This window comes from Suillus fuscotomentosus (assembly GCF_016647785.1).
Source record: "Suillus fuscotomentosus strain FC203 chromosome Unknown F5891scaffold_45, whole genome shotgun sequence".
In the NCBI taxonomy this organism is placed as follows: domain Eukaryota; kingdom Fungi; phylum Basidiomycota; class Agaricomycetes; order Boletales; family Suillaceae; genus Suillus; species Suillus fuscotomentosus.
In genome coordinates this window covers 181,896-193,382 of record NW_024539557.1, presented here as the reverse complement: position 1 = coordinate 193,382, position 11,487 = coordinate 181,896, and the positions used below count along the sequence as shown (strand labels likewise).

Below are 11,487 nucleotides of genomic sequence, written 5' to 3'. Positions count from 1 at the left end.
TATATTCAACATCTCACAGGCAACCTTAAGCTTGACGCGTGACGCCCAACTACATATCATATCAGCAACCGAATATAAATAACTTGTTTATTCCTACTTTATGTGCAATGTCCCTGAAATTGTTCGGGCCGAACAATACGCTATCTCATCATGGTCATACAATTACATCAAAGGAAGACAGATCAACGAGCAAGAGAGCTATTTGCACGCATACGTTCTCCAGCGTAATATATCCAGATGGGGAATGGTATACCGATGACGATGGCAAGACCTGCAAGAAGGGAGTTGCCTGGCCCATAATCGAGTGCTGCGAACATTTGCTGTCCAAAGAGAGGGAATGCGAAGCCAAATAGTGAACGTAACGTCTGATGATATGTTCAGAGGGTGCCGACAAGGTTTAGGGTATGCGCAACTCACAGAAGCTGCTGCGGTTGCACTTGCAGCATAGGTAAACGTATCTACGAGGTATAGTTGAATAGGAAGGCTTCAAACTTGAGGTTAGCTACGAATGGTGATCTGATACGAGGTACACCCACAAAGTTGTCATTAGTCCGAACGAAAAGAAGGCGGTACCGATGATGGGCATAATGAAGTGGATCTGGGCTTGTGCAGACCAGCCATACCAACTAAACGTAGGTTAGAGTTGGAACAACAAAAGTAGAGTGTATGCATATCTCACAATAGTCCCACTGGGGCGAACAACGAACCAAATATCAAAGCGGGTATGCGCATCTCTGGCGTACCAATTCCTGCATTTTTTGCAGCCAACTACATCATGATAAGATACACTTTAACCAATGCGGCAGAAGTAAAGGCAGTCTTGACGTACGTGCGTGTACATCTTGTCGGAAAGTTTGGCACCGAAGATGGCGGCGCTTATGAATCCAACGCCAAGCCCAATGTATGCCAGACCTCCGATTCCGATATTGAAGTGGTATACTTCCGAAAAGAGGGCTAGGTGTATGTCTTTAGTGTTCGTTTCCGTGTTACTGAGCGAATATGATCTTACTTGGGAACGTGGAAAACATCAAGTAGTAGATGCCTGACAGATGATTTCAGCCCATAACTTGATGTAGGATGCAAAGCACTCACCATAAATCCTAAATGAATGGTATCAGTTAGCTGCGTGATATAGAATAAAACTTACAGAGCAACGTATAAGCTGAGGATGAAGCATATAAAACTCCGGGTCAAAAGTATGACGGGTCGTTTGAGGTTGATCCATAAGTAAACCCATCTGTTCATCTGGAGTGCGGTAAGGGAAGGATGTCCTTCAGGTATCTTTTCGAGATCCGTAGTTATTTCGTCACGACGAAGCCTGATGACTGGTGCATAGGATTCTTTTAGAAAAGCAATGCCGATCACTGCTGCGACACCACATATCGCGGCGACGACATAGAAAACATATTGTATGCCGAGCGACTCTGCGATGAAGCCTCCTATGACGGGCCCGACAACAGGGCCTGGCGAAGTATGAACTTGCGTCAAGATGGTAGACAGTGAAACGCACCTATCAAGGGTCCGACATAGCATAGCGCCATAGCGGAGGCACGTTCGCGTTCGGAGAAGAGGTCGCTAACGACACCTCCGCCACATGCGATGGGTGCACTCCCCGCAAAACCAGCTTTTCAAAGAATAAGTGAACTTGTAATAGTAGTGGTTCCATAACGTACCTAGAAACCGAAAGGCGAGGAAAGCTGAAGTGTTGGGTGCAAAAGCACAGCCAAGATTAAACACGAGGAAGGAGAGGTTCGATAAGTGGAGGATCTTGAACTATTCAGGCAAACTGTTTCACCGGTCTTAAAGAGGAAGACGCACCCACACACGACCATATACTTCAGACAAGGGTGCGGCAAATAAAGGACCGATGGCCAGTGACAGAATGAAGATGCTGAGAGTCAACGCTGTGACTGTTGGATCGGTTATGCCATATTTTATAGCCACATCTGGCAATCCGGGTGCCATGATAGAACTTGCTAATGGAGTCACAAAAGTGTAGAGTGCAAGCTGAGCGAAAATTGAGCCTCATGGTTAGATATCCAATTCTGATGAAAGAACTGACAACTGTAGTGGCTGTCCATTTCCTTGCCGGAGACCAATTTCTGGGGTTGACGGGGTCGTCTTGCCATTCATCATTTGACTGTTGAAGATAATCCGGAATTTTATCATCGAGATTTTCGTCGTTAATCGCGGAGGCGCTGTGGAGCTGAGGAAGACGAGGTTCGCCTACCTCATCTCGATTGGGTACGCGAGTATTGGAGTTCTCAATATATACCGTTTGAGGAGGAGAGGCCGACATTGACCGGCGCTGTAAATGAGAGGAGCTTGGACGAGGGGGAGATAAGTCGTGTTCCGAAACAGACTGTTAATTAAATAGGTAGTGGGTGACTGAGCAAGTATTACACAGTGCTGTATAATTATACTTTGATGACGGGCGCGGCGATCGGATCAGGACCTGATCCCCGCTCCATTACTCGAGCCAATTGTACGATTTCGTCATAACGCCGTCTGTCATCGTGGTCCTGCCGGGAGCAAACTATACGCAGGTAGGTCAGCTGTTTTCAATATCATTGTGGCAATGATGAGCTCACCATCGCACATCTTGCACGCTGTCCCCATACGGTGGCTTGTCACCCCACAGGTGCATTGTACTAGGCAAACCTTTACACTGACGAAGTTTGGAACTGAAGACAACAAAGCCAATTTAGTCCGTGAGACGTATTTGAATTTCGAATTCATACTTTACAAGTAAATAGGCTCTTCTGACCGCTGCGCTCGGTGGACGCCGCCGGTGGCTTCAAACTCCGCAACAGCTGAGCGCTGATCTATTGACTTCTACAGACATCGCTGTCTCTATAGGCAGCCCACCAGAAACTTACCAACAACCAAACCGTCCAAAATGTCCAGAGACATCCTGCACTTCTGAGACTGGCAGAACTCATGACTATACTTAGACTTCAGAAATGAGTGATGTCTCGGATTCAAGTTGAGGTTCTAGTACATAGACATCAGTGAACCCGTGAGGAAAGTAGATGGCCATACATTACAATATATAGTACATAATCACAAGAACTAGCATAATTCTGCTATCGTCAATCACATTGTTATGTTTGGCCTTATAAAGGCAAGACGCTTCCATGATTTTCTTAAAAAAAATTATGATCAGCCAAAGGTCCCAGCATTGTCGAAACTAAAAATTGAAGGGAAGCGGGAACCAAAGCTGACGATCGACCTACACGAATTAAGACTGCCATATTGCTAGTAAGGTTCACAGTATCCAAGCTAAGACTTAAATCGCGCATCTCTCAAGAGCACAAGGATGTGTTACTCTTGGCAGGAGACGTACATGTGAGCCCTCCGTTAACACCTGATAGATCTCCTTGATAATGCAATCCTTCGTCACTTTCAAGACAATTTTCAATGTAGGAGTGAAAGCCCATATATTCCATTGATGAGGATATATTCATCCGAGCGCGCGACACAAAAATGATATTTTGTTTCGGCTTTGAACACTTGTTTGTTGATATGTCTAATGTTTGTAAGCTATATGTCAATTTGGAATGCGTGTGAAGATTATATACCTTTGGGCACCAGCTGAGTTATGTTCAACAAGCGGGTGGCAATTAATTTGTATCAAGGTGGAGCGAGCGACAGAAATCATTACTCTGCTGCACTTTGATATCAGTTGTTTGAAATACAGGGATGTTCAACAGTAACTCGTCGATGTCTAGGGTATTCCTGCACGCCAGCACATCCAGAGAACAACAATGTGCTCACCAAAGCAAGCGACGAGCAACACAGGTCCTACTTAATATTTCAACACCATCTTCCTCAATTGTCTAATACTAATATTTTAAACTGCGGTCGGGAACCCGTGCGAAGTAGCGTTCACGTTTTCGCTGAGCGAACGACCGTCGACCTATATCCCACTTCGAGCTGCCACCCAACCTTCTGTGAGAATGCGATGGTCATATTATATATTCCACTTCGGAATCCGTGCGAGGAAAAATCACCTTTTGCACAGCAATTCGGGTGTGTTCACGAGTGGACGACAGTCAAAATTATATCTTGCTTCAAAACTCCACCCAACCTTCTGTGAGTACCTAATGACTGGCAGGTGTGGCTAATCTGCGCTTCCATCCCAAGAAGTGGCGGCTTGCTCCGATGCTGTATCTTTATGGTACAGTACCTTAGCTTCGGTTTTGACATTGGTGAGCATTGGCTTACCTCGCTATCTTATTCATCATTCAACTGACGTAATATGAATATTGTCACGGACGCTGTGATTTAGTACTCAATGTGCCCCACAGAGGAATCCTAGATGTGTGCCTTCAAAATCTTGGCGACACAACTCGTCCATCCAAAGATGACCTCACCGCTTTGCACTGACATCTATGTGCGACGGCTTATTATCGCGAAACTAGACAATACGGATACGTGCCTTTGAGATCGTGGTGATACAACTCGTCCATCCGACAATGACCTCACCGCTTTGCACTGACATCTATGTGTGACGGCTTATTATCGAGAAACTAGACAATATGGATACGTGCCTTTGAGATCGTGGTGATACAACTCGTCCATCCGACAATGACCTCACCGCTTTGCACTGACATCTATGTGTGATGGCTTATTATCGAGAAACTAGACAATACGGATGCGGCAAAGTTCATTTTCTATTCGATCGATTTAGGGTATGAAACATAAGGAGAGTGATCCATAACTTGTACCTTGAAACTGCGAGCATCTAATGACCAGCAGATAATGTGTGTTGTGTTGCAGCATCATCGCAATTCCGTGCGTGCCCCAAAGGGTGATTTTGTAGGCGTGTATTCGAGATATCGGCATATTGCTCATGCATCTCAGGCTGACGAGGAACTTATTGTTTGGCGCTGTTATATATTGGTGACGGCCTGTCTCAGGAGGTTGTAATTGTATGTTCTGGAGATCGGTCATTGAAATACAGCTTATTACTGCAAAAATATCCATCCATATGTATCCTCATCACATGAAGCAAATTTCGAACCATTTATGACATTAGTGCAAAGATTATGAATGCTAAGTATGCTACGGGTGGTTTGCTATAAACAACGGTAAGATACGTCCGAGTCCTATGGCGAATCAAAAACAGCATCAGCGCGCGCTGCCCTTTGCCTTGCGAGAGCGTTGACAGACATATTTTCCATCACTGTTTGGCTGAGGTCGTTACGACGATTCTTTCCAAAAATTTTTCTAGACGGCGAATTCAGTTGGGGCTTGCTGGGACAGTCAATAACGCACCTGGTCCACCACTCCAGAAGCTTGTCTGCCCTGAGCCGAGTGTCGCGACCGGGGGGCTTTTCGAAAAAGTCCACAATAATCCGCCAGAAGTGCACATAGTCGAAATCCCCGTCAATAGAGCGCCACGAGGTGACGGAAGAGAGCGCAAATCGGACCTATCAGTTTAATCATCAGATCCCATCAATGATTTCACTAATGCTGACTTACTTGGCACACTATGTATGCAATTGACCGAGGGGTGACCTTCTCCATCTTGATGATCTGCGCCACGTGTTTCTTGACCTTGATTGTGTTGAAGGATTTCCTAGCACGTCTGTTGCTGATGATAACGTCTGCTCCATCGCCGTCCCCTTCGACATCTTTAGCTGAGGAGGGTGATGTGAATACTGCTTTGAATGCCTGGAGAGCCAATGAGATCAACTTTCCGTTGCCGCTGGACCACCGTGACACACCTGAAGAAGAATTTTACCCTTGAAAAGCCCGTCCTCCAGATCATCAGGATTTGCCGTGTACTTTTCATATACAAATGCCGGAAAGGACAGGTCAGTCACGGTGTAGCCATCTGCGCGATCTCTAATGCCAGCCTTTACACTGGTGACATTTGAGTAGTTTTTCTCCGGATTCTGAATGCACCACTTACGCCGAATTGTTCCAATCAAGTTCTGACGGGCAAAGTAGCCTACCGCACGCATCGTTAATGAACCCGCGAGAATGCTTGTCATCTGGATCGACCGGAGGATCGGGCTTGAATTCGCGGTTGACCCACTCAGAAACGAGAGGCTTCAGTTTGGACGTATCATCCCCTCGAGCAGCGTCCGCCCCTCGCCGAAGCTGGAAACAAAATTCAGCGAAAGCCAGGCAATCATTGATAGCGTGAAAATCAACCATTTTTAACATATCTGCATATTCTTCGTAATATGCCTCCGTAGCCTTCTGATGAAACCACCGCATAGTTTTCGTGAATGTCATGTAACCTATCTGCAACCAATCATGACTGTGCAATCATACCATGAGTAGTGTTCACAAACCCAGGAAAAATCTTGGTACTCAGCAGTAGTTTCTGTGTCCTCTTCAAATTCGTATCTCCGGTCGTTTTCGGCAACTAGATCCTCAAGGCTATCAAACAAAGTGACAACACGCCTGATCGCTCTTCCTTGAGCCACGTAATAGTTCGTCTGCCTAGATTACCATGATAATGAGAAACCAAACTCAACACCTATAACAGCGGCCATACCTTTCTTTGACGGCGCGCCCAGATTCGAGAGTCGCTAGTTTCTCCTCCAACTGCGCAATTTTACGTCTCTGTCGAGCTGCAGATACTTCCGCTTGATTCTCGCCGCTCCTAGTACCCTCAGCGTGCTGGTGCTCGACGTGCGACGCGTTGCCCGAGCCCTCAACCAATTCATTGATAGGTGGTGTGCTGCCCTCGGCATTGGACATGGTGGAAGGGAAAGATGAGAGGGGGAAGCGGTTGGAGGAACAACTCAGAGGGGAAGTACGAGATGAAGGGTCTGAAGGTTATCCAGCTTGCGTCTTATAAGTCACTCGGGGCCTGTAAATGAGTGCCTGTTTAGGAGATCGCTAGATGACAGTGTAATATACATCGCTTGAAAGATGCCCTATTTTGGACATTAGTAACGTTCTGTGATTTCTAAGCGTGCTCGCGTACCGAATGATTTCGTGTCACATTCTCCACGTGTTTCCTCCTCCGGACCATCATGATGGATTGAGCCGCAGAGTCACAGAGAAAGAATTCAGGATAGTCAATGATAATGAGAATATTCAAGTTGCGGTGTAGGGATTCATTTCTGGTTGGGCTTGTAGAGACTGTTTTTACCTTACCTTATGTTGGCACTTTTGTAGCTTACATAATCAATCAATCTTTTCACCAGTTACCAGTATGAGTCTGAGTGCTCAGTAGTTTTCTATGATATTTCCTCTCCTCTGAGCCTTGAGCCTGGTCCAGAAACCCTTTAGGGTCGAATAGCAGCTAGGTTCTGCAAGACCCAACATTGTTCAGACTCACCATCTGAATTGTTGTACCTTCAACTGGAGCCCACCGCGAGGGTTTCTTGTGTTTCTAGGCTCTTCCAGCTCTCCAATCATCCCCCAAATTCGCCTATTATCCCACCACAGTCATTCATTACCAGCTTCTCCCACAATTCCCACTTTTCAGCATCTTCTCCTCCTCCCCAGCGCATTGATAAGCGTTTTTCCCACGCGTTTTTCGAGCGGATCTCTCGCAAACTTAGGGTCGTATTCCCCTCGTCCGTCCGGTCATTTTGAGCTCTGGCTCATCGAAATTGGAGCAGTAGTTGTGGAGATATCGAGTTTTTGGTGTTTTTGAGAAGTTGAGGGGAGATAAGGGTTTTCTGGGTGCTCTAAGGCCTGTCTCATTTAGCTCTTTTGGCAATTTACCATCCACCAGTGGCTCTGTCCATTGCCCCAATCAGCTTCTTGATAGGACCAGTCCTTGTTGCCCTGCACCATACCCCTTCCTCCTCCTCCCTCTTACACCTCCGCACTTTTCGCACTTTCACCAGCCCATTTCGCCTCAGAACCCCATCGACCCTATATCCGTTTTGAAGCCCTCGTTCATGGCTTTCATTCGCGCATATCCGCGCCTTCGCGCGCTCAGCCATTCGCTCGCTATTCGCATTTGCGCGTTCCCCCCTATTTTTTCGCTCCATTTTTGCGCTTTCTTTATATCTCGTCGCCCCGTGAGCGCGCGCCCATCGCCTTAGGCGCGTTCTGACCGCATTTTTCCGCGCTTTCCATCCATCCGATCAGATTTCCGATACGCCCACCCGCGCCCTCGCTACTCGCTGTTTTCGCTATTTTCGCACGTTGTCACCATTTCCTTCATATCTCCCTCAGTTCTTCACCAAACCTAGTCAACCCTATACTCATTTCGAAGCCCTCGTTCGCCTCTTTCTATCAGTCTACTCCCCATTGTCATCCATGCAACCATCATCGCGCATTTTTCACTTTAGCATCGCTGCTCCTCCAGTACTAGAAGCAAAGTCTGGGGATTATCGTTTTATTGCATTGCCTGACCCTCACTCACTGGCGCAGTTTACCTGGCATACGCGTCAAGGAAACAAAAGGTGTTTGAGGACCCCCAGGTTAGTTCTCTTAAGTTTAGCTTAGCTTTGGTTTGCATAAGTAGATGACTGGGGACAGTCATGATTTAAAAGTTCCCATGAGATGTAGGGATTCATTTCTGGTTGGGCTTGTAGAGACTGTTTTTACCTTACCTTATGTTGGCACTTTTGTAGCTTACATAATCAATCAATCTTTTCACCAGTTACCAGTATGAGTCTGAGTGCTCAGTAGTTTTCTATGATATTTCCTCTCCTCTGAGCCTTGAGCCTGGTCCAGAAACCCTTTAGGGTCGAATAGCAGCTAGGTTCTGCAAGACCCAACATTGTTCAGACTCACCATCTGAATTGTTGTACCTTCAGCGGTGCACGCAAAGGAAATCATTGCGTGCCGTATTGCTAAGTACGTTGAATTAAGCATGACTCGGAGTAGCACAACGCCTGCAGCTGGTGGTAATAGTATCATCTTTGGTGGCCAGGAGAGAAGTAGGCAAACGCAGGGGTTCACGAGTTACTTTTCGACAGCGGCCGCGACGTAGTAAATGATGGAACTCGGATGTTTAGCCTACTAGTACGACCGTCTCCTCGAAATGTATCCTGGATGAAACAATTAGCGAATAGTACTACTAGTACGGACGAGGTTTCCAGCGAACAGTCACAGACCTCTTGAAACTCTGAGTTAGGGAGGACCAAAGCGGCCGCAGATCAGAGTCATAGTTGAGGCTGTCGCAGTGAAGTTGATACGCACTGATTGCCGTGGGTTACTAGTGTCTGCTACTTGAATTCATGCGGCAGGATGCCAAAGGGTTTTAACCGAATGCACAAGGCACTGGTCCTTTCGTGAGTAGCCATAACCACAAACAAAGAATGCGCCTCTGAGCCTAGACCCGGCAGGAGCTCCTCAATTCCTGCACACTCGAAGAGGACCAGATCACGGAGAGCGAGAAAGTGAGGAATATCCGAGTCATTGCAGAGTCAGTCAAAGCTCTAATCCTTAGTAAAAGTCGTCAGTCACGGTATTTCAAGACTAGTATATGAGATGACCTCAGGCTATGATTGCACCTCCAATAATGTATGGGTCATGGGAGCCTCGCTGAACAGCTACTGGTATCACAAGGGGGTAGATGTTGAAGACAAGTCAGTATTGCGGCAGACCGACTCGGAGGGAGATGAGAGCCACATACTACATCGAGGTCAAGACACATGCCCGGGCCATCTTGGCAGACAGTGTAGACGCGGGTCGACAACAAAAAAGGCGGTACATTGCGCCAGGGTGCACGCGTGCCAGCATCTTCGACTTCACGAATGAGCCACATAGTACTGGGGATGTTCCAGGAACGAAAGATCCGAACTTGACTCGCCAGAGATGGATGGCAGTCACGCTGGTCATGGTTCAAGAAGTTATCCAAGCTCCGTGTCATCGTCCGAGTTTTGTCACTTTTACTGCTCTGAATTTCCTTGTGGGTTCAGGTGAACTTGTCGTGGTAGTATCGGGCAATTTGTTCTATCATGAACGTCGATTTGCTTGTGCTCGCTGCTGGTGCTGAGTGTGGCCACTGGTGTATGATTTCGGATACATCCGAGTCCCTAAGCCCCTTGGTAATGTCCGAAATGTCGACTGTGTCACGCCACTCAGGCTAGTAGCCTTTTTCAAAAATGTAGTAAAGTTGGCAGAGCCGCAGCCGCTGGTGAAACGATGGCTACTACTACAAGATGTCAGTTTTCACCAGGTAACCTACTTTTTCAATTGTAACAGACTCTCGAGTCTCGAGCTCTTTCAGAATCATCAATATTATCATGACCATGTCCAACCTTTCCATATTTCACAACCGCAGTGCAACAGGCCCAGTCACCCTTGCTCTATCATCACCTCCATCATGACCCGGGTACCACTGACTGCATCATACTATCACCTGTTCTTGTTCCCATTTCCTTGGTATCCATGGCTGCTCATTTTTCTTCACCGTACTTGATAATGTCGAAGACAGACTGCCAGTCAGTACCCGTCTTCTCCCTACGGATCATGACGCGCTTCACTGCTGGTACAGAACTGGGACTCTGTGATACCGTGACCGGTGGTGGGTCCTTGTCAGGCCAAAGTGTAAGTAACCAGGACTGCGGAAGCTTCTCGCGGCGAGTACTTACAACTTCCGAGTCTTGATCCTTCTGAGTCGCCACATTCAGACTTGCTGCCGAACACCTAGACTGCGCTTTGGATCTCTGAACCGCCGCCGCCGCATCATCATGGTGTGACCGTGACTCGGAAGTGCCGGAAAGACTCGGTAGAGCAGCTTGAGTCTGAGGGAGATGGGTCATACTAGTAGTAGTACTAGTAATAGTATGAAGTTCTGGCGACAAGTCAGCCTGACAGTCTGAGTCACCGTTGATTGCAAAAGCACCTTTTCTCCCACTTCTCTGACTCGGACTCATCGTGATGGCAGATGTCAGCGAACTTGGTGGTTCAACTTGAACTTCAGGTTCCCCGGCAGGCCAATCTGACTCGGATGAGTCAACTTGAAGGAACATCACTGTCGACTCGGAATCCGATAACCTGAGTACTAGTATGCCCGAGTCAGGTTGGCCATGCGCCATCATGATGATGGGCATGTCCTCTGAAGGCTTGAACGAACCAGAGGGCTGACTCCAAGTCGAAGCCAGACCCGGCGGAGTCGAGATGAAAGTTATATCTGCCAGTGGATGATCAACATCATGGTGGTAAGACATAGCAACCTACTACTTGGCGTTCAAAAAAGCCAGGTGGCCGAGTCACTGAGCTTTTATACTAGCTGTAGTCGGCGACCCTGACAATATGCTGCGGCCATAGAGCAGAGTTATGTGATGCATGATATTGCCTATAGCACCATACAAGGTTCGGTATGAGCGGCAGACTAGGCACGGCTGACGAGGAGAAGATTGCGCTAGCCTCGTTGCAAGTTGCAAGCACCAAAAATGGCAAAGGTACTTTGAAACTCCGGTTATACCATGAATGGAACAGTAATATTAAGTGGGAAGCGCTCTGACTTTTCTGATAAGCACCACGTACCCGGGTCATGACTTACAAAGACTCATTACAGCCTCTTCAAGTTATGTCACGATGTGGCACAAG

At 47.2% G+C, this 11,487-nt stretch overlaps 3 protein-coding genes across 3 annotated transcripts; all 3 read right to left on the bottom strand.

The window, feature by feature from the left end:
* Nucleotides 1-15: 15 nt before the first annotated feature.
* Nucleotides 16-2,376, bottom strand: F5891DRAFT_1047965 (multidrug resistance protein 4). Its single transcript, XM_041362361.1, has 13 exons — nucleotides 2,231-2,376; nucleotides 2,063-2,140; nucleotides 1,819-2,007; nucleotides 1,674-1,767; nucleotides 1,511-1,624; nucleotides 1,148-1,463; nucleotides 1,093-1,100; nucleotides 1,010-1,042; nucleotides 830-954; nucleotides 680-768; nucleotides 537-626; nucleotides 418-484; nucleotides 16-365 (listed from the first exon to the last, which is right to left on the bottom strand). Exons 1-13 carry the CDS (start codon nucleotides 2,297-2,299, stop codon nucleotides 183-185), a joined length of 1,455 nt encoding a protein of 484 aa, XP_041223138.1. The 5' UTR covers nucleotides 2,300-2,376; the 3' UTR covers nucleotides 16-182.
* A 2,735-nt stretch (nucleotides 2,377-5,111) lies between these two features.
* F5891DRAFT_1191762 (uncharacterized protein) lies at nucleotides 5,112-6,720 on the bottom strand (the record flags this gene model as incomplete). Its single annotated transcript, XM_041367501.1, has 8 exons — nucleotides 5,112-5,232; nucleotides 5,281-5,435; nucleotides 5,488-5,679; nucleotides 5,733-5,871; nucleotides 5,921-6,111; nucleotides 6,166-6,258; nucleotides 6,309-6,459; nucleotides 6,515-6,720. The coding sequence occupies 8 exons, from the start codon at nucleotides 6,718-6,720 to the stop codon at nucleotides 5,112-5,114; spliced, it is 1,248 nt and encodes a 415-aa protein (XP_041223137.1).
* A 3,127-nt stretch (nucleotides 6,721-9,847) lies between these two features.
* On the bottom strand, nucleotides 9,848-11,105 carry F5891DRAFT_982534 (uncharacterized protein; the record flags this gene model as incomplete). Its single annotated transcript, XM_041377217.1, has 4 exons — nucleotides 9,848-10,018; nucleotides 10,121-10,193; nucleotides 10,351-10,466; nucleotides 10,527-11,105. The coding sequence occupies 4 exons, from the start codon at nucleotides 11,103-11,105 to the stop codon at nucleotides 9,848-9,850; spliced, it is 939 nt and encodes a 312-aa protein (XP_041223136.1).
* Between the last annotated feature and the right edge of the window lie 382 nt (nucleotides 11,106-11,487).